The following is a 27327-nucleotide window of genomic DNA, read 5'->3' on the forward strand; positions in this document are numbered from 1 at the left end:
AGTCGAGCACAAGCAGAGGAAGGAATGGATATGAGATAACAACGTGGAGAGAAGGAGAACTGATATGGAAAACACTGGGACTTTGTGAAGCACGGAGAGCAGAGAAGGAATTACTGAAGGAACAAAGCCTGTGGTAAGAAGCTGGCATGTGTCAGCAGGAGGGAAACAATGAGTGGAAATAGCAAACATTTCACAAGAAAGACTAACACCCCCCCCTCCCCATGTGCTTCCCCAAAGTCACAGTTTCTTCAGTTTAAGTTCCTGAAACTACTGATAATATCAATAAGTTTATCTCCCACATGCACCTGCTCAGTGAGACCACAGAATCCTACACCCTACAGCCACTTCTCCACAAAATAAAAGCTTATAATTAACATAAACATCACCTAAAAGTTTCTGTAACTATGCCTTTGCTGGCTTTTTCTCCATTTCTACCCAAACCACGAACACACGCCTTTGCTGACATTAACATTCAGGATTTGTGGGTAATGAAGTCCCTCACTTATTCACAAATGCAGCCAGTTAACTTGTTCTGTTCAGTGGGGGGCCCCACCGTGAGTGAGCACCGGGTTGCCAAGTGACACATGAATGCCGTTCGGCTCCTCCACAGCAAAGCAACCCCCCCCCCACCCCCCACCGGCTCAGCTGTAGAGGCAGATGACAGCAGTTCGAAGAGACCTGTGAGAGGTTCAACAAACTGGCTGTAACCACAGTAAACACAAGCGTCAGTGTTAGCGCTGACGGTGTTTGTGTACATGTCTCCACAGTACAGCAAAACCAGAACCTGTTTTCTGGAGGGACAAAGAAGCGAACGCGCAGTCGCTTGTTATCAGGGCAGCACCTCGGCCATCTGTTCTCATGACCTGCAAGCCTCTGAATTTATTTCTGTCACGTCCTGTGGCTAAAGTCTGACCACAACAATGACGATGTGAAACCGGCTGAAAACGTTTGCAGCTCACATGATAGAACTGAAAGTGCCGATCACACGATGAAGCTTCTTTATCCAAAAATATATATGCTGCACTGTGTAAGAGCCTGTATTTTAAATGGAGACTTTAAAGGGGCATTCCACCCATTTTTTTTGTCACAACAGGTTAGGGTTAGTTTAATCAGTCTTGCAGTGATGGGATCCAGACATCATACAACTGTGAGAACTGTTCTCATGCATCGTGGGAAATGTAGAACTCTCATTTCCTGGCCTCTGCTGCTGCTTCAGTTTTTTTTTTTTTTTTAATTATTGTTGTTAAAGTGTGTCAGTCACAACAACAACAACAACACAACACTCCGGCTCTTTGGAAGATTCATTATACAGTGAAATGGAAGATAAAAATGAGCCTGATGTCAAAACTCCTGCACAACATGTTCACACAATACATGCAATTACATACATACATTTGACAGGGGTGTGCACATAAACACCTGAATGTTTTTCTATTTATTCATGTTTAATTTCTAAAGTGCAGCAAACCGTCTGATGCACCATAAGAAATGTCAGTATAATGCTGACTATGGTTTTCTCACATCTGGAACATAATGCAGAAGTTCTGGGCTCTGTCTGAAAACACCACCCAGTGCTTTCTGCCAGAGTGTTGACAGTCAGAGCGTAAACTGATCCAGTTCCCCTCAAAGGTTCCCACGGTGTAACAAAGAAAGTGCTGTCCATGACATGTACACACTACAATGTCTCTGTCTCTTTCTTTTCTTTTCTTTTTTTTTTTTTTTTGAACATCGGTGCAGCATGAAAGACAACACTGAGCTGCATTATGGGAAGTGTAGGATCTCCAAGAATACCAGGGGCTCAGGACTACAAGTCAGGATTTGCAGACTCCTTGATTTTGACCATTTATATTTGCCAGCTGGCTCAGACACACTTTGTCCGTCTTACCATTCCTGGAGCTGAGTGGGGAAGAAGCGTCTCTCAGTAGCATATTGGAGGCCGGAGCAGGCTGAAAGCTGGGGATAATGGGTAATGGGGATTGATCAGGGGAACATTTTGTTCTCCTTCATCCCCGTTCAGCACAGCGCGAACAAAGCCTCTAACTCTGAGACCAATGAAGGTCAAAGAATTCTGAACAGAGAGAGAGAGAGAGAGAGAGAGAGAGAGAGAGAGAGAGAGAGAGAGAGAGAGAGAGAGAGAGGACCAGGGAAAACACAGACAGGAAAACCACCTTTCAGATGCACCCAGCATCACCCACAAATCTCACATTTCCTTCTCGCTCACTGTTGATTCTTTGCAACACAACACATTTCAAATCTGAGCTTTAAAGCACTGACCTGTAATGCCCCCCCCCTTTATATGAATCCGTCCCCACCTGCTCAGTCTGTGGGATTGTCATGGCATCCCACCGTCCACTGGGGGGCATCCATGTACACTCTGCAGCAGCGTAACTACCTTGTGCAGTTCACTCAGGGGTCCTGAGCACTCCCCTGCAGCAAGGTCAGGAGGTCCACCCTTGGTCCAGGAGGTCAAATCCAAGGGGGAGCCCTGATGTTACTGTTACTGCAGCACTTTGTCATCGCCCACTTTTGAACATTGTGTATTAATATATCACATCATCATGTCTACACTCACTCAGTTCACCCGCGCCTTCCTCAGCCTTCCCGCCGCTGACATTGTGTCTTTTAGAGTCCAGCAACAGGTCCTGGTAACCGGACACCAGTTCCCTCTGAGCCATACCTGTTAGCTAGTCAAAAGAGAACAGGTATCAAAAGGTTACTCCACAGTTTACTCTTGTTTTAAAATGGTTCCCCAGCTATTAGAGCATGGTTTACCTGCTGTGATGGATTTTTTTTTTCCTTTTTGGATGTACATATGAGGAGAAATTTGTTATTTCACAAAACATCATTGACAACAGTTTGATCAGAAACATTCTACAATAATTTTTTTTAGTTATTTCAGTGGAGAGAAGCTCCTGGGACACTCGAGTGAAAAGGAGGGAATTTATTTTAACAGCTTCAAAAATGTTCCACAGTTGTTTCATCTCTAATAGTTATTTTAAAAGAGCCCAGCTTCCTGTTTGACATTGCCGCCCCCTAGTGTTAGCAACACGCAATGCAAACACCGCTGGGCGACCACTGTTAATCATTTCCAAATCTGTCATATATGTCAGGTTTAATTATGGTGAAAGGTGTAGAAAATGATGCACGTGTGACATATCGGATATTTCTATTTTTAATTTGATAGTGCAGCTATAGAAAACACAGAGTTTGGATCTGAATATAAAGTGTAAAACACCCTGTAGCTTCAAATACACATAAGAACAAGCAGCTACACAACACACAACGTGTATGATCATGTTGACACTAAAAGGGGGTGATTTATATGACACTATTTGACTTTTTCTGCATGTGTGTGTGCTTCCTGGATGATTCCTCCTTCCTCTTCCTGCTGCTGTGCCTGCTCTGCTGCAGCCTGTAGGTTTTTCGGGCCTGGGCTCTCTCCTTCTCCAGGACCTCGGTGTCATCCAGAATCTCCAGACCTGAGATCTGGCTGATGACGTACTGTCTAAGGAGGAGGCAAAACAAAACAGAAAATTAGAGAATAGTAACAATACAGACGTAGCTTAATCAGGTATGGTTGTTATATGGAGAATACACTGATGCACCTGTCCCAGCACTGAGGCCTGAGCCTTTCAGTAAGTTCTAGTACAGAGATCTTTACACTGGCATGTGATTAATACACCCTCACACCCCCACCCTTTACCCTTCTGTTGATGTCATATGTTGGCGTTTCTTATTTTTGGCTCCTTAAACTAAACTAAACACAGGACATTTTAGCACAGTGTCATTACTCCAATGAGCCAGATGGGGGTGCTGTTGTTGAAGTTAACCTCCTCACCACTGGTTGGGTTTTGCTGGAACTTCAACATTTGAGATGAACAACGTGTTCTCTTGTTTTCTCGCCCAGTTCTCTCTAACGGAACATCTGTATTTTCACACTTGATTATCCTAAAGAGGGACCAGCTTGTTTTTAAGCAGGGTGACAGACATGATCCACATTTCTAGTCATGTTATTTTCCCCAACATGAAGAGCTAAAGGCTGTTTCATAACCCTCAGACTGCCTGATAAAGACTTTACTGATTTATTTATTTCTTATACTGAATCTAAAATAGAACCAGGCACTAAAAATATTCACCAAGTGGCTAGACCCCCCCCCCCCCCCCCCCCAAATTCCCAATAAAATAGAACAACAAAGAGATCCTTGTTTTGTGATTAGTCACCAAAAATAACCAGACAGTGGAAAGTGGGACTTTGTTGCTCACCTGTAGTCTTTGTATTGGGTCAGACTCCCTCCATTGAAGTAGCTGGGTGCTGCCTCATTGTTCATCATACTGAGGATCCTATTTTTTTTTTGGAAAGGAATAGAGAAACATAAGAGGTGAGGGATGAAAACCATGGTCGGATGCAGAGTGAAAACAGCAGCACTAACTACAGATCCTCTGCAGAGTTGACCGACAGTCCCGGGCTCACTTGATGTTCGGGAACTTGCGTCGGATTTCTTCCACGAACACAGGCAGGTTGTTGATTTTGTTCTTGTTGATGCACACTGTGGTCACGCTGGGCATGTAGGGGAACTTGACGTGAGAGGTGTAGTTGTTGCAGTCCAGAATCAGAGTGCTGAGCTTCTCCAGCTGACCCAGCAGAGCCGGGTTCCAATAAAAGACTGAATGAAAGAGAACTCACTGAAGTGTTTTTGGTCCTTAAAGTTGCACTAATGCATATTTTTCAGACTAAACGGCTCATATTTGTGTGTATAATGTCAAAGGTTGTGACAAATCCACAAAGAAGTACCACCAGACTGCAGTTCACCTCAAAAAACACCAAAAATAATGAGCTAAAAGAGGCTAAAAAGCTGTGTAAACCTGAAGAGGACTGCAGCATTGGTGATAGTTGTGTGGGTTTGTCACTGCCAACCATTGTAACACAAAAAAATGAGCAGTTCAGCTTTAATTTGTACTATGTGACAAGAAATGGCTGCTGTAGTTGGTTCTTTAAGCTTCTGGTTACTAGGAAAAGGATACTCATCCAGCAGATTGTAACTGAGGTCCAGCACCTCCAGGGTGTCTGTCTGTGTGAGTATGGTTTCATAAGGGATTTCTGTCAGGCCCTGATAAGCCAGAGAGAGCCACTGAAAACTCGAGGCAGGGTTGGATAGACTGTGTTGGCCTGACAGATGATGATGATGATGATGATGATCCATGATGTTGCAGTGATGAAGATCAGGAGAGAAGTCAGGAGATTATGCCATGATCAAACCTGGAATGAAAAAAAAAACATGTAAAAGATATGTTTGCCACAGGAAAGAGTCAGAATCTTTAAGCATCAAACTCTAAAACACAATCAGCTGAACAGAACTGATGAGGTACACATTTGCCTACATAGCAACATGAACACCAGTTCAGTGCAACAATAGCCTTGCAACACACTGTCACGAGAGGTCACCAGAGCAGGCGAGGCAGTGCAATTATAACAGGAAAAACAGGCAAACACAGGAGGTTCGAAAGAAAATGGAGGTTTATTCAATCGAAATCCATTCAACATCAAACAAAAAATGTCCCGGAGAAAAAAAACAAAAACATCTTTAAACATGTAACAGAGTCCCCCAAATAGTCTTTAACGCTGCCTCTTGAACAGGTCTCACTTGTAAAAAAAAAGTACTTTCCTGAATTCACGCTGTCGCTCCAAAGTCCTAAACTCCATGCAGTCCATGCTCCCTGCTCCCTTTGTTCTCTCCTCAGGTCCCCCAGGCCTGCTGCAATCAGGTGGCTTAAGCACCTACTACACCTGTCTGTGTGGTGAGGCATTCTGGGAGACGTAGTGTGTGCACCGGCATCAGAATGGGAATGTAGCACCCCTCTACCACCCGTCCCCCCTGTGTGATGCCACAGTTTATCAGGCAAATCATTTCAACCTCATGGCCCAGTTCCTCCAGCTCAATGTGCACTAATGCAGAATATGTCATGAGTATTGTTGTCTTCATTTGTTTTCTGTCTTGGTGAAATGTCTGTGTGCTAAACATGAACCTGGAGTCTGGAGGTGATTAGCTTAGCTTAGCTTAAATACTGGAAGCAGAGGGAAACGGCTAGCCTGGCTTTGTCCAAAGTTAAAATGAACTATGACGTATCTAACATGTAGCTCTTTCTTGTTTAGTTTAAGCATTTTTAGCTAGAGCGCAAATCACATTTCTCAGAGACAGTGCAGTGATGGTTACCTGACACAATAACATTACCTTAATACCAGATCTAATGCAGCTGAATGAAATCAGTGTCCATTACATCCATCAACCGCTCAGTCTCTTTAGCATGTTTGTAATACAAAGAGCTAATCTTAATCTTAATGCCTCTCAGAGTTTAACCCAGAATAAGATTGAATTTCCCTGCTAGCAAGTGATTCTGTTCCATTAAACACTGACGGTGACTGACTGAGGTTCTAACTGCTGCTAAAGTAAGTTTAGGAAAGAGCATTTTATCAATTACAGTAGCAAGCATCAGTCATAACACCACGTGGACTCTTATCTGAAACACAAGTGTCTCAGGTTTACCTGTTACACTCAAATACAGCTGCCTCATCTACATGTATATGTGTTGAGTTTTAGCTGGACTCACCGAGCTGAAGAGGAGATGCTGTATCTTTGCACTGCACGCAGACCTTCTCGAGAACTGCTTACAGCTCATATAAAAGGCCTTCTTTCATACCCCAGCTCTAGATCACATGATGGGGATAATCACATTGCCGCTTAAACCTTGTGGCTCGCAAGACCCACTGGCCCAGATCTAAATAACACCAATAGAGCCCAATTCTCAAAAAAAAAAAAAAAAGCAGCAGCAGCATGTCAGTGTGTCTTAGAAGTAGAAATAATACATTTAATGGCTTAAAAATCTCTGGGATAAGAGCTTATTTTGAGGCTGGTGCTCACAAAGACATTAACGTAGGATCACTTACAGTACAGCTGCATCTTGGAGATTTCACAGATGGAGCGTCTGTTTCCTAAAAACAAGCTGTAGGAATTCTACAGAAATAGAATTCATTAGAAAAAAAATTAATAGTAATTATGGCTCCATGAGAGCTTCATTTACACAGATGATTTCATCTTGAACTTTATTATGATCTTTGGGTTTTTTTTTCCTGTTTACATGGCCAAATAAATGTGTTTGTGAATGGAATTCATGAGGTTTGAAGGTGTTTTGAGCGAAATGAAGAGCTGGAGCTTCGTCCTGATCTTTACAGAAACATGTTGAAACAAAGATTAGAAGTGAATCCGCAATTTAACAAAGAGGAAATACACAGATGATGTGAACCCTTGCTGAACCCCCCCACCCCCACCAAAATTCCCAACAAGTACAGTATACACAGGCAAGGAATTTCCATTATGTGTTTGCCTGTAGATATGGGGTTGTGGTAATCTGATTAACCATAAATTCATTTTGGTGTATGTACAGTGTAGGCTTAGCATAAATTAAAATAACAACAGTCTAATTACTGGGTCTGGACACATGATGCCTTAGGTAACGTCGCAGGACCTGCAGGAAACTTGCACAAAGTACAATAAGTGAACCTGCCAAAAAGAATTCAAATACATGTTTTAAAAAAAAAAAATCTCTTAGCTTTACATATATAACAATACTTTCAGTGGCTAATTCGAATAAATGCTGTGTAAACAATGTCACTTAGTGTAGCAGGTTACTTTCCAGACACGATAATGGTTCAAACCAGTTCCAGTCAAGTTCCAGTTCCTACTGATCCTTACTGGAAAGTGGTCTTACTGTGCAGTTCAGACGTCCTGAGGATGAGTCCTTCCTCCTGCGACTCCTCTCAAACACCACAGTGAGCGCTTTGTGGCGTGCGAACACTTTATTACACGAATTCAGATTCAAGTCTTGACTGAGCACACAAAGCGATGGCCTCGGCTGGTTTTACAGTCCCTTATCTGCCACTTGGCCCTTCTCCACACCAGGACGCACTTTTTGCTTCCTTTCATTTTCGAGCGTGGGGGGGGCGTCTTCCTCCAGTTGGTGTAGCTGACCGGCTCGCCACCCGCCCACTCCCAGCGTCCTCGGCCTTCCCTGTCATTCAGACCTTATAACGGTCCACAGAAAGAAACCATCGGTCAGTTAGTGTGAAGAAGTTATACTAGCGGCGTCCAGCCCATTTCATCACTGTGCTGACAGTGGATATTTAGCTTTGACCTGTCACTCCCCACAAGACTACACCAAGCTGTACACTGCAGGGACTGGGGAGTGAAAATAACAACACCATCCCCAAAGGTTTGGAAATTCTATATAATTCTATATAAATATCCTATATATATATATATATACCTATCCAGAATGGTTTTCTTCCACTGAAGTCCCACAGCCAGTCCATGTCGGCTTTAGAGCAAACACTCGCTAGAGTTCCTTTATATCTGAAAAAGAAAAAGAAAAAGAAGGGAAGCAGTGTTTTCTTTTTGAAGGGTTTAATTTAAATGAGATTACACAGTTACGGTGTGTGACAGACGACTAATCAGAGGCACGTATGCCGTATCCTTTCTGCCCCCACAATTCCTCTCTGAGCCTCCGTGTTTGCGAAGGTGTGTGAGCTTCCCGTTGTACTCTACCTCTCCCTGCAGGCTCTGTTCGCTGTGCTCCAGGTGGCTTTGCTCTCAGAGCTGAGGATGTAACAGTGGCCACCGCGAAACGTCCAGCCCCGAGGACACATCTGAGCGCCCACCGTCTGCGTTACAAGATGAAGACGTGGCGACATGTTAAGAAATCACATGAACTAAAACAGCTTTCTATCACTTGAAGAATAGTGCCATCGTCAGACCTTTATTTTCTCCCAGAGATGCAAAGAAGCTTGTTCATTCTTTCATTACCGACCTGATCCGTTGGTGCCCAGGGTTTCCAGGAGACACCGTTGCAGTGAAAGAGCTGATTGGTGGTTTGGTTGAAATGCAGAAATCCCATGAGTTCTGGCACACAGGGTTTGGGGATGGAGTCATCAGCTGCAGCCTGTGGACCACAAAAAAAAAAAAAAAGGAGGGTAAGTGTGGAGCAACCAATATGGACAACACAGTGTCCTTTGACACTCACGTGTCCTTTAGCCAGTCCAGTTTTCCGAGGCGTTGAGCTCTTTCTCTGAGGATCCGGCTTCGGTTCAGTAAGCCCTGCCGACGCCCGCTGCTGTGGCCCTCGGCTAACCACACGGACGTTTGCTTTTCGGCCCTTCCTGGACGCCGAGGTGTCATCTTCTACTTGCATTTGCATGATGCCATGATACTGGAATCAAAAGGACAAAAGAAATAAGGGTTTTTTTTTTTTCTGAACTTGAAAAGTTAGTTTTGGTGAGGACCGGCTGTCTCTGCTCTGCTTACCGTGTAAACGATGTCTGACCCGTTGTGAAAAACTGACGAAGGTGCAATCTGAAAGATGAAACACAGGGACAATTTAAAGACATGTTGAAGCAGGAAGAAAGCCACAGTGAAAAAAAAAAGAAAAGAAAAAAAAAATGCCAGTAAGTACTTACAGACTTTGGATTGCCTGTAACTCTGAGTTTCTTTTTTGGGAGACCTGCAGGCCTGGAGACGCTGTCTCCACGAGACCAGATGACTGATTCCGTTCCTAAGGGAAGTTTCTCTAGTTGAATGGATCCATGCTGAGGGTACGTGTCTGACCTAATCTCTTTTCCTCCGAGGACAGGAGTCTCCTGATCCTGGTTCAGCCCGCACTGTCCTGCGGTGTTAAAGTTTTAACTGTTCGTTAGTTACATACAGTCACATCATTTATAATCTGTATTTGTTAAATGATTTTCATGCCATGTAAAAAAAAAAAAAGCTTTGCAAATTGTCCACTAGGATCTTAAAATACAAAGCTGAGGTTTTTTTTTTTTTTTTTTTTTTTACCTCTTCCAGAGTCCCTGATGGTGACTTGAGCTCTGTGGATGCTGCCAATCGTTGTACCTTCAGGGGAGACCAGCAGCACTTCGAACACTTCCTCCGCCTCCTCCAGGTGATCCTGAACCATCTCGATCTGCCAGCTCCTCTTTGACACCCCTGCACCGAGAGAAACATCACAGCTTCTTTTTTTTTTTTTTTTTTTTTTTTTTTTAACAAGCTCTGGTTCATCATTCAATGAGCACGTACCTGGATCAAACTGAATGAGGGATGAAGGGTTTATGAGGAAATCTCTTCCGGCAATCGCAGTCACCTCCTTGACCTAAGAAGAAACGGGATTCAGGAACACATCTTAAAGTCTGCTGGAAGAATTCGAATCAGGAAGCAAGAATGGATCCTAATCCTGTCCAGTAAGAAATGACTGCAGACCTTGACAGTGATATATGAGGACTCTGCCAGGTTTCCTTTTCGGATGATGTCCAGCGAGATGCCTCCCTGCTCCTCACACACACAGTACTCGGGCTGAGACAGCTCCACGCTGGACCAGCTGAACTCCAGTCTGCCAAGACAAGATCGAGCCCGGTGAAGACCGAACTGTTAAATAATGTCATAGATAAGTCAGCGTCACAGAGTTTTTTTTTTTTCTTACGTGTGAGATGGCCCGGTGTTCCCTAAAGGATCAGACACTCTGAACTCCAGGCTGTCTGAGAGAGACTCCCGTTCTGGATCGATGATGTAGACGATGGTTCGCTTGCTCAGCTCCGACTGAGAGAAGCGCTGTGGCACAAAACCTCCTGGAACAGCAAAAAGAAAAAGACTTACCTTTTTCATTCCAAGTCAAGCTGAAGTGTGGACGGAAACAAAAACTCATTATCCGACCTGTGGTAACGTTTTCCAGGTAACCAAAGTAGGGCGGGCGAACGATGCAGAGTATCAGCTCTTCTTCTCTGCTGTCGCTGTCTTGGGCCTTCAGCTCCCGAGACGACACAAAGATCCCGTATCGTCCGTCGTCCAAAACCTCAGCTTTCCAAAGAGGGAGTAGCTTCACGACCTCAGGAGGCGACTTATCCAAAGGCTTGATCTGAAACCATACGTGGTTTGTTAATAAAATAGAGGCACATATGATGATGCAATGAACATCAGGAGAGCTGGGTCACAGTCACAGAGCCTGTTAGTAAAAGCCTTTATCACATACCTGAATGGTGAAGAACACAGGGTCCGATTGTAGACGCCCCTCCAGGAGGAAGCCTCGATTGGTGCTGTCAGAGGCAGTGAAGGCAAAGCGGTCGATCTGCGACGGCCCTCCGTCATGTTTATACGATACCTCCAGCTCTTGTATGTGTCTGTGGGTGAAGATGGATCCAGCAGTTAGGGCGGCACCGGCTAAAAGCAGCCGGCCATACTGTGGAGGCTGGAGGAGGGTAAATTTCAGGGCGCTGGGCGGAGTGTCCGGGTCAGAAAGGGCAAGGCAGTCGGGACCCAGGATGATGGAGGAACCCTGGGGGACTGTGATGCCTTTGTTGGAGGACAAGGATGGCAGGACACGATCCACCATTTCGACTGAGACCTCGAAGGTTCCATTACGGCTGGTTTTACCGTTACTCACAACAAACCTGTGAAAACATACAACACGCCGGGTGTTAGGCTATCTTTCCCTTTGAATTTAGACAGAACTGAGGAGTCAGTATTCTCAGACTCACTGAAAGGTTTCCGTGGGCGTGCTGGCTCGGTTGTCGTGCACATAAGCTACAAGGTTTGCCGCTACGTCCATCTGGCTGAAGGTGGAGATGGCCACTCCAGGATGCTTGATGTACTCGACGTGTCCATGCGCAGGAGGGTTGGTGATGACGTACAGAAGCTCTTCGGGCTTTTCTGTGCCGTCCGTGGCCAACAGCACGTCCGTGGTGAGGACCACGCGGTCACCCCGACTCACTTTCGCTGGCTTTACAAAGACGGCGATGTTTCCTGAAAACAAGGAGGAAACATGTCAAAGGTTACAGTCACAACACACTGGACATGTGGCCTAGAGGTCACAAGGACATCACAAGCAGAAAATTTGGTCCAAACCCATGTCTAATGAAGAATATATAAGACTGGCTTCTGGTACCTTTCTCAAGATCTTTGACAGAGATGTGGAAGTGCTGTGGGGGTGATTGATTCTCTCCATCCAGCAAGTGGAAGACAAAGAAGTCCTGTGTTCTGGCAGCGTGCAGGCCTGTGTGCACGTAGCGCAGAAGGTTCATGTCCACCGTTTCCTGGGTGCAGTTTCTCCCAGCTGTCAGCGTCACCCAGCCCTGACCCTCCTGAGACAGGATCAGTCACAGTTAGGAGCACAACACGTCCCTGTGTCTTCTTAATGTCTACAGTGGCAGGACACTATAAAGTAGCACATCACACTGACACGGGAATTAAGATTTTTTTTTTTTTCCTTAAAGAAAAGCCAGATGTCAACATGATACCGATGTTCACAGTCGATCACTGGCTGCAGCGCTTTTCTATGCCCAGTCAGATTTCTTAATTTAATACGACAATTTGATTAGGCCTAATCATTCCAATCAGCAGCAAACTGGCATGTTTGTTTTTCCAAACGCATATCTTCAGTACAAATGAATGCACTCAAATGCGTCACCATTCAGCAACAAAGAAACTCGGACTCACTTTTTTGGGGGATGATCAGATTTGTGAACGGACTTAAAAACTCGATTGCCATGGCACCAACCTTAAGTTGAAGGAGTCCTTGGGTAGGAACGCTGTCAAATATGTACATGACCTCTGAAGACGGAGTGTCACTGTCCTGTGCGAATAGCGTAACGCTGGATATAAGCCGGGCGTCTCCAGGCTCCACCTCCAGCCCGTTGTTCCTAAAGGACAGAAGAGTGAGACTTTTCCCTGTTTCTACCATCAGTCACATGATGACACACTTTTACGTATGAACTGTGATGAAGGTGTGAGTCTCACCTTATGGTACGCGGCTGCTCATCATTGACTGGCAGCACTTTAACCATCACTTGTCTGTGGAGTTGGTGCCTGCCATCAGTTAACTGGATGGTAAAAGTGTCCTCCATGTTCTCTGAGTCATCGTGCATATACATCAGCTCCATACCTGCAGGGCCAGTGATGATACACCATCAGGAATTATTTACTCCAGAGCTACAGAAGACAAGTAGTAGTTTTCTTTGCTGTCAGTTTCAGTCCTGAGTGAGATGAGTAAAAAGTACCATTAATAAGATCTGTCATTGTAAAGTCGACCACGGGGGACTGGGGACTGGCCTCTCGTCTCTTGTTGACTGGCTTTTCGCTGACGTGGTCGATGATGCTGCCGTGCTGAGGGGGTTTAACCACGCTGAACAGAAGGACGTTCCTGGGGACATCCAGATCCACTGCGTTCAGCACCGACGTGTCCAGCTGCTTCATTGCTCCTTCCCGTACCTCGTCACACAGGGGACATCAGTGAATATTGGACCGCATCTTGTAAACAGAATGGGAATGGCCCGTGAAAACTTACTGTGATGTTGCGAGCCAGAAACTCTGGGATCTCATCATTCGTGGGGTTAATAATGATGTAGAAGGGCACGTGGGCGGAGCTGTGTTTGCCGTCTGACACACAGAGCATGAGCTGGTCCGCTGTGGGCTCCATCCTCTGGTGTCTGGACTGGACGTAGTTCACGTGACCGTCAATGACATCTTTGTATGAGAAGGAAGCTGAAGAAAAAAAAAAAGCACAGGAAATGAAGCTTTGTTTCATCTACATGATGAACATATATATATCATTACACTTACCTATGCTTATGCCCATGTTGCTTTTCTCAAAGCCAGGACTGGGAAGGACATTTTCAATGTAGCCAAACTGGGGTGGAGAAATCAGGCTGACCACCAGCTCATCCAGGACGGTGTCCACGTCCGAGGCCTTCAGATGAGACGCAGTTATCGGGGCTGTCCCGCCTTCATTCACCGTGAAGATGTCTCCTACAAACAAATCAGAAACTTCTAAAACATCGTACTAAAATCCCTGTAGCTATTTTTTTTTGCCTTTGTCAAAAGTCAAAGAATAGGACACAGGAACCTGCCCACCTGTTGTGAGTGAAGGTGGTCGGCTGTCAACCGGAAACACGGTGATGTGGAGGTCGTACACAGGCAGGCTGTCCCGAAGCTGAGCTGCGCCTCTGGTCCTGATGGGATTTCTCCCGTCGCAGCACAGAGCGGAGTTTTCCGTTTCTCCATCAGAAACCACGAACGTGACGGTGTCACGGCGAGGGGTGAGACCAATCTCCGCTCCTGAAACACAGGAAACAAAGACAGTTTCGGACTGTATTAGAGATATTTACTGTATGTTACACAGGCAGGTGCTCTGTCAATAAAAATATGTAGAACTCTAATAAACACAATGATCTTTGTCCACCCTCTGCGGTCTACCTGTGTGTCTGTAGGTGATCATCCCTGCAGTGATGTCTGCCTGGATGAAGCGATCCACCACCACACCGTTCCGCAGCACCACGCCGTGATACGGCTGCCGGGCTATTAAAAAGGCCAGGGTGCTGTTGTCGCTGTCAGCGTCAGAAGCGTAGATGTACTCCGCCGTGATGACTATTTCCTGTCCCTCCGCACAGCTGAGAACCGGCTTCAAACCGGAGACCAGCACCGGGACCTCGTCATTGATGGGATTCACCTGGAGGTTACACAGGATGACAGGGTGGAACAATTAATGGCTAAAGAATGTAAAGCCATTAAAATGGCTCATTTTTTTAAAGGAACCCCTAAAAAAAGAGAGCAATTACCTCCACTGGCAGGAGGAAACGGACTGAATTGGTGCCATCGGTTGCAGCGAATTCAATGTTGTCCTCCACGGTTTCTGAGCTGTCGTGATTGTACCTGCATGAACAGGTAACACACACACAAAAAAAAAAAAAATCTTTACTGCAGTCCTTTTAACCCTTTAAGTCCCATGTGCCATGAAGAAATGAATAAACCAGGATGTCTGACCTAACTTTTAAGCTTTTCAGGTCTTGCACCGTGAAAGCTTGGCCTGGTTGGAGCGGGCAGCCACCGAGCTGCAGAGCTCCATGCCGTGGCTCCCTCTGCAGCTCCACCTGCAGGGCTTCTTCCATAGAGTCCACGTCTGACAGCAGCAAGTGTTCGGGGCCGAGCCAGCACTCCCCTCCCTCATCTACGGTCAGAGCGCTGGTGATGACCTGGAACAGAGTGTGTCCACACACAGAGTGTGTTTTCTACATGTCCACATGTCCAAAAGAAATATATTAAATGAGATAAGAATGATCCGATGTTCTTCTCCACCTGTGGTGGCTGGTTGTCTTCTGGTATCACAGTGATGTTAAAGCAGATCCCAGTGATGGTTTTGCCTAAATGGTTGGTAACAGAGAGAACAAACTGGATATACTGGGGGTAAGGGCCGATGTCCATGATAGGAGGCATGTAGGCTACTTTCATGAAGTTCACTGCATGCTGGAAACAAGCAAAAAAAAAAAAAAAAAAGGGGGGATGAGCTTTGGATAAGCCAGTCTCATCACATGTGTGCCTAAAGCATTAATAACAATAATAGAATTACCTGTGTGAAGAGCCTCAGCACTGGTGCATTGGAGTCTTTGGTGAATTTGGGTATGCTGTCCACCAGGAACAACCTCCCCGCATCAGGAGAGCTGCACAATCAAAACAAGAGCACGTAGTTCAGACGGAATGTTTCTCGACAGTTTGGTGTGTAGAGATGATGTGTTTACAAGGACACACTCACCTGTGAGGACCCGTGTAGAAAGGCGGAGTGGTCACTGTGTATGTCAGCTCACTGTCTGGGGACTCCTGGTCCACGAAGTGGAGCTGCTGTCGCGTTATGTGGGCCACTTCTGTTTCTTTGATCACCAGACACCGACTGGAACCAGGAACCTCTTTGGGCGGCTGGTCTGGAACAGGTTCTATGTGCACCATCACCACCTGAAGACACCGTTATAATGACCGACCCAAATACCACTTTTGTCACTGAATAATAGTCTGTTAGAGAGGTGTTACTGTTAACCCACTTGAGGCTCCGACAGGTTGGGGGGGTCGTGGAAATCAGACAGCACCACCTCGAAGGAATCATCAAACACCTCGTTTCCAAGGTGTCGATAGTAAACCATGGACTGAGACAGGTCCTTCTGGAGAAAGCGGCTGACAGGGTAACCTGATTTAAGAGAAACACGCACAACATGATATGGTTAACAAAAAAAAACAACTCCATGTACAATTAAAATATAAAGTCCATCCCCACTGACCTGTGAGCCCTGGTCCTGGGATTTTCATGACCTCTCCTGCCTGAGGGGGGCGGGTGATGTTAAAGAGGATGTAGTCATCGCTGGAGTCAAAGTCTGACGCCTGGAGAGTGGAGCCCCTCAACAGAGCTGTTTGGCCCTCAGACACCTCCAGCAGCATGTTGGTGATGAGGAAAGGAGGGCTGTCGTCCTTCGGCAGGACCTTGATGGGGAACTTGTGCCGGGTCTGATGGCGACCGTCTGTGATGCGGAAGACGATGAAGTCTTTGGTTGAGTCGCTGTCATCGTGATGATAGCGAACCACGCCTGATCTGATGTCACTGACGGTGAACATGAAGCCCTTTCCGCCTGGAGTTTACGTCAAACAATCCCATAAAAGCAGAATTCAAATTAAAAAAAAAAAAAGAAAAACATTTTAAAGTTTTACAAATTTCATGAAACATTCATCTGTACAAAAACCAAAGTGTAAAAAAGCCATATCACTTCACAGAGCCACAGCAGCCTCTCAGAGTTTGTACAGAATCAGAACAGAATTGTGTCAGTACCTCTGACAGTGAGCCGTCCATGCTGCAGGCCGTCCACAGTGATGATACGGACAGCATTCAGGTTGTCGTTGTCGACAATCTGCAGCTGCTCCCATGTTATTGGACGAGACTGACCCTCTAACAGGCTGAGGCCTACAAGACAAGTTATAAGTCAGTATAAGTATATGTCAAACCTCAGGATGCGGGTGAGTTTACTCTTCTGCACACAGAGATAGTTTCTGATGTCTACCACCCTTTTTGGTGTCAACCAGCTTTAAGATTTATGCTAACGGATAGCATGAAAGCATGTCTGGGGGTTAGAAATCATCTGAGTTGTGTCTCTGGCCACCTGATGAATGTAAGGCCAATATTTGCCAACCCCTGAGAAAAAAAATATCCTGCTCTTTAACTGTTAGACTTTTTTCACCAGCTAGTTGCTAATTTTGTCTCTTTACTGTTTGGCAGGAAGAGTTCTGTCCATTTTTCTGCGTGCTGCTGTTGAAAACAAGGTTGATGAGAGTGGTGAAACTTCACAAAACTGTGAATATTTAGCAGAATAATTAGCTAAAAGAGGCTAAAAAGTTCCATAAAGCTGCAACGTTGGGTCCCTCTGGCCTAAGATCCCTTTGGTAACACACATATTCATCTTGTTAACTGTTTCAGTGCACATTTTGATCATTGGTTGCTAACATACCCATGTTCCAGGACACTCTGGGCGCGTTTGTGTCTGAATTCCTAACAGACATGTGAACAGTCATAGCTTGGCTCTTCTCAAAGTAAAAATCATGAACCTCAAATTCCACCTGTAGGGAAGATGACAGAACTCTTCAGCCTCGGTTGCCTGCACCAAAAATAATAGTTTATATACTGCACAAAGTATAAGAAAAGGAGAGGCTACCTCGTAATTCCTGCGTTGGGTGTGTGAAGAGTTTGGAGGTTGATACCCAATGAGCATGTCGTTGAGATCCAGCCATGTGAAGGACGAGATCGGGCGAGTGTGATCGGACAGATGAGTGACGAAGCCGTCCGCAGGGGGTTTGGTGATGTTGAAAACTAAAAGCTGTTTGAGAGTTTCCTCATCCTCAGCATCCAGTGTAGCGGTGGAGAGTGGAGTGAGGATGAACTGGTCCACTTCCAGGATGAACATGGACATGAAGGACGGTTTGGGAGGCTGGTTGGGCATTGCACCGACTATCCGCACGGGAATCCAGGTCTGTTCAGACTACACCATGGTGTAAAAATAAAATAAAACCACAAAGATTAGTACTTCAAAAGATTTTTTCTATGTTTTTAGTGACGTGCTAAAAAACTGCAAAGCTGTGATGGAATAAAAAGAGAGACCCCAAAAATCATAGCCCAAGAAAATTAAATCCGTTGATGAGGCATGAAAAGCATACATGAAAAACAAGAAAGTGCCACACAAGCCATGTAACATAGGTTGGCAAAACATTTTTACTCTCTACCTCTTCAGTTAAACTTTCTTACACTTAACACTGACAGTTAATTAATGACCTGATATATGCTGCCACTCCTGGTGTCCGTGAGGTCCAGTCTGATTGCGATGTAGTCTATATCGGGGGATGGAGGGTCTACGTGCTGATACCTCAGCCCCATCGACAGGAAGTCATCACAGGGAATTTTGGTGAACTTCACCAGCTTCAGACCCTTCAGGCAGTCTTCAGATTTACACATCGCCCTGGCTTTATTATCTGAAGACAAAACCATAACACAATTCTGAAATCACTCTTTCCCATAATCAGCTGTCAGCCATGTTTCATAGCTTACCTAGTTGCTGACGTAGGTGGATGAAGCTCTCTGGTTCATCCCCCCTCTTGGTGGCTTTCTCTGGCTCTCCAGTGACCAGCTGGCCATGGGCTGGCAGGTGGGTGCCATGGCTGCTCAGGTGGATGCTACACTCCAGGCTAGACCTCCTCTCATAGTGGAAGGACACCACGTTGCCATCCACAGGGTCGGAGAGGCTGTAGAATTCAGGAACCTCTAAGGATTTAGGCCCAAGTTTTATGATGGTGCATTCAGGTTCCATAATGTCCACGTGGAGAGAAAACACCTCCATGTACGTCTCTGTCTCTGTGAACCTGGTCCAAAAGCACATAAGATGATCATGCTGCTACAACAAAAAGAACAGGAAAGAAAAAAATACTTTAATGATATCAAGGTGTGGTACCTGTAGAGTCGAAGCTTGACAGTGTCCTCTTTTAACAATGGACAGCCATTATGGACATACTTCACCTCATCAGCCAGATAATGGCAATCAAATACCTAAACATACAGAGGGAGAAATCGTAATTATTAAATCTAATGAGTGTGTCAGGCTTAATGTATGTAGAACTAGCTGAACATTACACAATAAAGGTGAGAGCTAATACACAGTGTAACAGCAGTAGAAGCAGTAAAGAGTCAGCTAACTCAGTAATGACAGTCACACAGCAGTATCTGAAATTTGCTAACGTTAGCTAACCATTAGCTTGACAGACATAAGCTAGCCAGACAAAGTAAAGCTAGCAGAATCTTCTCAGTTTTCTTTTTTCTTTCCTTTTTTTTTTTTTTTTAAAGTTACACAGCCCTGCTTTAAGCATAACTTACCTTTGTTTGTGTCAGTGTGAAGAAACCACATGGTAAGAGATTTAAGACCAGATTTAAACTGTCTATCTGCCAAGAAACTACTAATTACCAAACCAGGAAGTAAAGAAATAAAGTAATCTTTCATCTTACAATGTTGAACTGTAATTTGGTCATATTATTGAGAAAATAGAGACAGTATTATAGTGATACACATTCAGTTCACTTAAAATTTGATAAAGCAATAAATAAGGTTTCCAATAAAAAAATTAATAATAAATGAATATTTACTTTTTCCTTTTTTTTGAGGTCATTCCTGTATTTCCCATATAATTAATACTACATTGCTTTTTCTGTAAAAGAACTTGAAAATGATCAATAATAATAAATAATAATATCTTTACTGGAACAATAAATAAATAGATTAATTAATGAATAATATCAAAGAAGAATTTCCAACATAGCTCTAAATCAAAGACTAGCAGCAGCATCTCGCAGATGATGATAAATGTTTTGAGAACACTGAATTAACTACAAACTAACTATTAACCAGTCACCTGACACAGTTAGTTCCAACATGTAAGACCTGTGAATCTGCATACTGACCATACCCTTGGTAAATTGTTCCAAAACACCTAAACATAATTTCCTTATTACATACAGTACATACTATAATGTGTGGTTGCAGTAAAGGCTTAACTGTCAACAATTCCAAAAGTAAAGGATTAAATGCTGTGTAGTCCTATTTATAGTGAAATGAATGTTTTATGTTTAAATCCTAAACTCTTGTTTTCTTCTTTTAAGCATAAAAAGAGGACTCATTCAAAAGAGGACATTCAGCAGACGACTGTATCTGTCAGCACAGAGTCATTAGAGAGGAGACAGCCCGTCTACCTGGAAAACAAAGGAACAAGTATAGAGAAGTTCCTTCACATTCTCTTCCCCAAAATATCCCTTTTCTTGACTGAACACTTCGCTGCTCAAGACGTGGAAATACAGAAATACATCCAGTAATGCAGTCTAGCTTAAATACTTTTCAGTCTTTAACTGAAATTACAACCTTTCCTAACCTGTCATTCAACATAGTATTTTTATATTATTTTTGATAATCTCAGCATGTTAATTTAATTTATATTTGACAGATTATAAAAACCAAAATGACCTCATGCACTGACACATACAACTGTGAGGTCTTAGGGTCCACAGGGGTATTTGGTTGTAAGATGATGGAGAAAGGTGAAGCACTGAGACCGCTAATAATATATAACATGGTTTCCTCCATGTTAGCTGTCAAGCAGTGCTATGGAGATGTAATGACTGCCTTTAAACTATACAGCTTTGTTTTACTACAGATTGTAAATTGCCTGGAACATAACTGGGACTTTTCACTGGAAGTGGATTTTTCCATTACCTGAGGCATGAGTTTTCCCACCCGCTGAGTTATGGGCTCATTTAACACCACCTCCACCTTGCACGCGTCCTTCTGACGAGGAATATGGAACTGCAGGTCGCCCTCATCAAGGTAGGCTGCCTGACCCCGTTTCACCTTTAAACCTTTATTGACTTTCACGAGGGAACTGTGCAACGAGGAGGCCCTTCCTAGAAGAAGCACCAGAAGCAACGTCCGGGCCAGCATTTGACCCTGCGCACCCATCACTGTCAGTCAGTCTCAGGCCGACACCCTGTAAGATCTTCAGGGGACTGGATCCAAACAAAAGCAGGACTGTTTCAGATACACTCTTCAGTCAGAGACCTCAGTGGACCAGAGGGAGCCTTTCCTCTTGAGAAGATGTTACATTTTCTCCTGGTTTAATAATGATTCTGCTGCATGGGTGTGTGAGCCTTTTACCAGTTCACATAAACAGTCAGGATCTGTAAGGAAATAAAAAGGTTTCAGTCCATGATATTTCATATTTCAATCTATGATTGATTTCTGTAACACAGCAACATACAACATTTTGCAAAAACCAAAAACACCACAGTATATCATTGAACCAAATGAGCAAATAGCAAATACATTGTATTTCATAAAAACAATTGAATATAATGAAATAAAACAATATAATTAGACAAAACTACTATGTCTATCAGCAGAAGCAAGAAGCCTCAATATAAACACACCCTCATATGCAGGGATAGACCAACACTGCTGCTTTATGACAACGACTGGAATGTAAAGTTGTTGATCATTGTATTTATAATTATAGGAGGAGTACGGAAAATAATGTGAGTATTTTAATCAACTCCAGGCGTGTTCCACATCGCTTAGAAACTTTTGTGACTTGTTCTGTGCTCAGCTCGTCAGGAAATGTGTTCATTATGAGCAAATGTTGGCTTTTTCCCTGAGGCTAAACACAGCCTCTCTAGTAATGACATGATTTTTGCGGTGACCCTTAGAATTTAAAGAGTCACCCCCCCCCCCCCCCCCCCCCAAAAAAATAACCTAAGGGCGCTTTAAAGTTCCCCTACTTTTGCAGTCATAATTTGTTCTCATTCTGCTTTCTGCTTCAGCTCATAGCACTGATTACTCCTTCCTCTGCAGCGATCAATAAAGATTCATCATATCTCACCTCAGATCCCACTGAGGATGTGTGTGTTGGAGCTGTTTTGAATTATATATATATATATTTTTTTTTTTGAAAACAGGCCTCAGATGTCATCCTACCACATTCCTTCGAACACTTGTCTGGGACACCTACCCCAGACCTCACACAGAAAGCAAGCACCTTGAACAGAAAAAGCACCTTATAATCAGCCTCTGCGTTGGGGTACATGTCATAGCTTGTCTTCCATGAACAATGCTTGTGTTTAGGGAGCTGGAAAGATCATGTTCAAGGTTCTGAGTGTAAAAACAGGATTCCAAATGGCCACAGCCCTCTCTCCGCCTCCACCTCACACTCCATCTGGTGTGCTGCCAATGGACTGCTTTTGAATATCCTAAGAAAAATCTAAATGATGTCATTTTTAATGTTTACCTCAATCGTAGGATTACATATTTCATTGTAAACAAGGCTGTTAATGAACATAGTCGTAGTGTAGACTTTTAGCTACAGTTGTAGCACAAAACAAAGTCCAGCTGCAGGCCAGAGCTGAGAGTAGATCACATTTCAGCAGATAACAGCCTGTCCAGCATTGTGTCAAACCAAACAACTGCATATCTCTGATATTTACTCTCAGTGTAACAACACAAAGGCCTCAGTTATCTGTCCTGTTAAAGATCTGGATGGCCCTCAGACTGATGGGAGTCCCCCAGTGGGGAGTCTGCAGATGGGGAGGTGGGAGTGCTGGGAAAGGTCCTAATGTTAAGCTGCCTGGAGCACTCTGAGGGTCCTGTCCCCCGTTTTGCAGTTGATCCTTTTCCTGTTTTGACAGAGCTTCATGTTACAGTGGCTTTACAACACGATGCCAACACAAAGCATCCGGGGCTAGTAACGTATACTACCAGCCACAACTGCTGAATTCACCTCACATGTCAGGACTGAACTGTTTTCTCCACTCAACATGTCATTCAGGAGGAGGCCCGGCATCTGCTGAGCGTCAGAGCCGACAGCGTTTAATGACAGACTGGATTTACATTCCCATAAGCTTGTGGTAGTGCAACACGCACCTCCCTAATCCAAAGCTAAACAAAACATCAGTGCTGGATGGTGTGGTACCACTCTCTCCAGCTGATTCACACACTCTTAAAGGAGCACTCCACCAATTTTTTTACAAATGAGAATTATTTGGGATTTTTTTCCAAGATTGTCTTTGCTAATCTGCCTCATCTTCTAATTTAAAGCTGTACTGGAAACATCATGAATCACATGTGTGTCATGCGCCAGATTTCATTCGAGTTCAGTCCAGTTCTGTGATATTAAGCATTAAAACCTTTGAGATATACCAGCTGCTAAAACCAGAACATATGCTTTCTGTCTGGTTCACTCCACTGTCCCACTTAAAAAAAAAAGACAACACAAGCATAAAATAATAATAATAAAAGGAGATTAAGGTCACAGAGCATCTCATAATTCAACCATCAATAACCCTGATTTACACCCTGTCTTCGCCAAACCTCAAACTACTGACGGACACAAAACACACAGCTGTGAGGGAATGTGATGCGTCATGTAACAAGTGGCTTCGCTCCACAGCTGCTGTGAATGCCTGTTACATCCATTCACAGCAGTTGCAGCTTCTTCTTCTAATCTTAATAATGACAGGGTCCTAAGCAGCCAGCAATTTTCAAAGCAGGACGAGCCATGGAAGGGGTGGAGGGGTGGGGGCCATTCTGCTGAAAACACGAGTGTCAAAAAAAAACATTTGGCTGCCGTCCAGCAGCACAGTCCAGAACGTGCAATCAGAAAGTCTCGAAAAGCTCCCAAATACTCCCCAGCTGCAAGAGATAGGAGCGGAGTGTGTGATAACAGTGGAGTTTTGTGCTCTGCTGCATGTTACAGTGCTGAAGTGTTACAGACAGAACAGCATGTTTTGCAGATTTAAATCAATTCCACCTTAAATAAACTTGTAACTTACCCAGATTTCATTCAGTGCGCGGTGTTAATTAAACACCGTGCACTGACACAACACTGCGAGATGTTTAGATTGCCGGGGATTACTTAGACATCAGTTAATGAGGGTCATGATAAAAGACCAAGATTTAGAGTTGAGAAAAATTAACCAAAAGAAGAAGAAGAGGCAGCAAACATTATGGTCCTGAAGAAGAAGCAGCTCTCCACTAGAGATCTTTGCATACATTTAGACATTTGCTTACCTGATCTGCTGACATCCGGCACTTCCTCTCCTTCTCCTTCTTCTTCTTCACTACCTGTCTGCTCTCCTCTGCTTTCAACAGCAACTACCTCATTGACAGAATCTGGCTCGCTCCACAGTGACAAACTCCACCCCTAAGAGAGTGAGATGGGTGAGAAGAGAGGGAGGGAGGGACAGAGTAGAGGCTGAGGGCAGGAAGAACCGATTCAAGGGACGCCTTCCTCCTCTTGTTGCTGCCGCAGGATCAGTAATCGGAGCGGAAAAACCTAAAGACAAACACCGGGCTGTGAGATCAAAGTCTCGTCCAAAGTGCCTGGTGGTTTGTCATTATTGAGACAGAAGTGGACAAAGATAAAAGACTTAACAGTAATGTAAGGAAAAGACCTTCCAGGAAGAGGAAAAACAGACCATTCATGACAATTTGGAAAATTCTAGCAGATATTACTGAGCTAACAGAACTAACAGGGAAAAAAATGAATTTATATGTAACCAAACATACTTTAAGACAAGAGAAATCATTTTTAAAGAGCAAAAATCGTGGCTATATTTCTCCAAATGTCATTTCAGTACTGAAATATCAGTGTAGTTTTGTAGAGAGCCAGCAAAGGTTAGTATCAGCCTGAAAAAATAATACAAACCCTGTATTCCTGCCTTAATGCAACATTATACTGTAGGTGATGATGTGTCCAGGGAGATTACTTGTGTAGTTTTCTCTGTAATGATGACCCTAAATGTTAAAACACATTGAAATGATGCAACTAAAAACAAAAATGAATTGGAGGGAAAGCAGCTGACCTTCATCATCAGGCAAATGGTGTATTTTTCTTCCAGCTTAGGCAAACGACACCAGTGGTTTCTAGGACACAGTGTTCAAGAAAGTGATATTAAAACTTCATGATAAATTGTATTTATCACTTCATGATAAATACAGTTTCTGTCATTAAAAAAACTAAAATGTTTGCTTGTAAAATTAGGACTTTATTCTCAAAATATTACAACGATATTCTCCAAATTGACTTTTTTCAACATGGTGATATTATTCTTCCTTTTCTATTTGATTTTTCTCCCTAACAGCAGCTTCTAATGCTTCACCATACCAAATACTCCATTGTAGCACATTGTAGGCTGCAGTCATTTCTTGCTGCGTGTGTCTAATGTTTTACTTGAGTTGAAGCGGAGTCTTTCCAGTCAGTGTATCAGCCCTGTGGTCGTCTGTTCAGAGCTGTGCAGGACTGCGGTTCATTACAGTCCACGGCAGAGTGTTTGTCAAAAGGAAGCAGCATTCCTCCGCTTCAGAACGGGACTGCTTCACTAAGTCCTGACAGCCCCTGTGGTTCCTGCATACCTATTAGTGTACAGACTGTTACACTACTCTCCCAGATGGAAACTTCGCCAGCACTCTGACAGGAACAGAAGCACACACACACACACACACATACACACAGGATCAAATCAGGCTGGTTAGTTAGAATAAAATAAAACTCAGGATGGTTCGAGGAGCGTGTCTGGGGTTTTTTGATATAACCCTGGTCTTCGTCCTGCTGTGCTCCGTCACAGGCTTGTTGCTGATGGACCACCGCAGAGACGCAGAGGATGACCACGAGCTCAACAAAGCTATTCTGGAAATGATACATATCAATAAAGTGTCAGCAAGCCATCAGGCCAAACCACATCCCTACATGAGGAGGGTCTATCAGCGGCTGGACTCACTGGAGGCTCAAGACTTTGGCAGATCAGACGGAACGCTGGTGCAGAGTTTTCGGAGTGTTGTCGGTAAGGACTTGAAATGAAAGACTTTAATCTTTAATTAAGGCAGACTGAATATTAGTTTTGCCTCTTCCTTTCAAATAACTAATTAACTAACTAAGACAACTTCACATTGTATTATTACTTTTATCATTACTGCTATTATAATATCATATAGTAGTAATCCAGTTTGACTGCAAGCTGCGCTATAAGATATGAAGACAAACTGAGTGTCCCAATACTAAAAACTATGTAATGTTAATGCTGATGGTGCACAATTTTGGTATTATATTGGTACAATTAAGGTATAAAGAAATTAATGTATTTTAAAGCTGCACTAAGTTCTTTTTTGTCCATGTGGGGGGCAAAGGAAAAAACCTGCAAACACAACACTTAAGAATTTTCACCTTATAAAGTGAACATTGCTAAAGTGTTGGAAAACCTGTTACTTATTTACACAGCCAACAGATGTAGAGCAACAGCAGCATGAATTTGGAGCTCTGTGTCTAATATTCACTATCCCTCTAGCTCTGTTTTGGTCTCCACCGTTTAGCTCTATGTAAGTGCTAACAATGGGCTAAAAGGACTTAAGGAGATGGAAGCAAAACAGTAAGTTTGCAGGTTGTAAAACCAAAAACAATAGCATAAAAGAGGCTAAAAAGCTCTGTAGAGCTGAGGGACAAGAGGACCTTTTCACATTACACATCGTTATTATTGTAGCTATTGTTAATATGAAAATACTGATTATAGGAGCTTTAATTGGAAAAAGTTGAAAATTATAATGATAAATTGAGCATTAAATGAAGGATTGTCTGTTCAAATCAGGAACATATTAGTATCATACTGGACATATCTGTGAAATCATCAGTTATTTAATAATTTGGAAAAACTGGTGGAATTCATCTTTAATTTTCTATCCACTTACTAACTAATCCTTTCCTTTTCTTTTTATTTTATTTTACAGGCCCAGATGATGCCCCTCCAGGCTGGATCTGGTTCAACGTCAGCAGTTTGAATCCCTCCATGTTGGGCGCGGAGCTGGTTCTGTTCAGAAAAACCCTCCACCCCCGTCCCCTCAGTGTGACCGTCACCCTGCATAGTGTCACTGCTTCACAGGGAGCTCTGCAGGAGAGTCCAGCTCTGGAGGAGAGATTGCTGACCCTGGACCAGCGACCCTCGTCTGGATACGATGTGTTTGATGTGTCAGCTGTTCTGGCTGTGAAGCCTGTGGAAGTTGTGGGCTTTCAGCTGCGTTACACAGACGAGAGTGGGAGTCTGGTCCTTCATGAAGCCCTAACCCAGAGTCTGTACTGTCTGAACAGAGGCTCTCTGAGTGAACCCTTACTGGTGCTTTACCAAGCACACCCTGTCCACATCTAACTCTGTCACTAGGACCACAGGAAAGTGTTGAATTTACCTGTGACCTGGATATATTATTATTATTATTATTATAACCTATCTAATCCTATTCAGTATTATCCACCTCTGATGTGTAGGATATGATGCAGAATGTTTCAACACAAAATAGGCAAGGGAGTGGGGGGGTGGGGTTTACGAGATACTAATGACTTAACAAAATTAAATCCATAAAAA

General features: G+C 43.8%; 3 protein-coding genes across 3 annotated transcripts; 1 reads left to right on the forward strand and 2 right to left on the reverse strand.

Annotated features, from left to right (window-relative positions):
* Positions 1–3138: 3138 nt before the first annotated feature.
* On the reverse strand, positions 3139–4918 carry LOC121177510 (leucine-rich repeat-containing protein 72). Its single transcript, XM_041031833.1, has 4 exons — positions 4864–4918; positions 4472–4664; positions 4264–4341; positions 3139–3505 (listed from the first exon to the last, which is right to left on the reverse strand). Exons 1-4 carry the CDS (start codon positions 4916–4918, stop codon positions 3319–3321), a joined length of 513 nt encoding a protein of 170 aa, XP_040887767.1. The 3' UTR covers positions 3139–3318.
* A 598-nt stretch (positions 4919–5516) lies between these two features.
* frem1a (Fras1 related extracellular matrix 1a) lies at positions 5517–24035 on the reverse strand. The gene is made up of 37 exons (XM_041031524.1): positions 23990–24035; positions 20648–21108; positions 18842–18936; positions 18442–18752; positions 18169–18365; positions 17555–17878; positions 17351–17459; positions 16678–16809; positions 16136–16480; positions 15902–16044; positions 15619–15815; positions 15436–15526; positions 15165–15332; positions 14853–15061; positions 14648–14741; positions 14286–14538; positions 13944–14147; positions 13653–13838; positions 13378–13574; positions 13091–13301; positions 12831–12975; positions 12592–12733; positions 11980–12175; positions 11573–11837; positions 11068–11485; positions 10752–10953; positions 10522–10666; positions 10302–10431; positions 10122–10194; positions 9882–10031; positions 9506–9711; positions 9354–9401; positions 9073–9258; positions 8860–8991; positions 8598–8713; positions 8320–8405; positions 5517–8077 (listed from the first exon to the last, which is right to left on the reverse strand). The coding sequence occupies exons 2-37, from the start codon at positions 20888–20890 to the stop codon at positions 7872–7874; spliced, it is 6555 nt and encodes a 2184-aa protein (XP_040887458.1). The 5' UTR covers positions 20891–21108; positions 23990–24035; the 3' UTR covers positions 5517–7871.
* Positions 24036–25475: 1440 nt separating this feature from the next.
* Positions 25476–27114, forward strand: LOC121177511. The gene is made up of 2 exons (XM_041031834.1): positions 25476–25761; positions 26699–27114. Exons 1-2 carry the CDS (start codon positions 25476–25478, stop codon positions 27112–27114), a joined length of 702 nt encoding a protein of 233 aa, XP_040887768.1.
* The last annotated feature ends 213 nt before the right edge of the window (positions 27115–27327 follow it).

This window comes from Toxotes jaculatrix, chromosome 23, assembly GCF_017976425.1.
Source record: "Toxotes jaculatrix isolate fToxJac2 chromosome 23, fToxJac2.pri, whole genome shotgun sequence".
Classification (NCBI taxonomy): Eukaryota; Metazoa; Chordata; class Actinopteri; family Toxotidae; genus Toxotes; species Toxotes jaculatrix.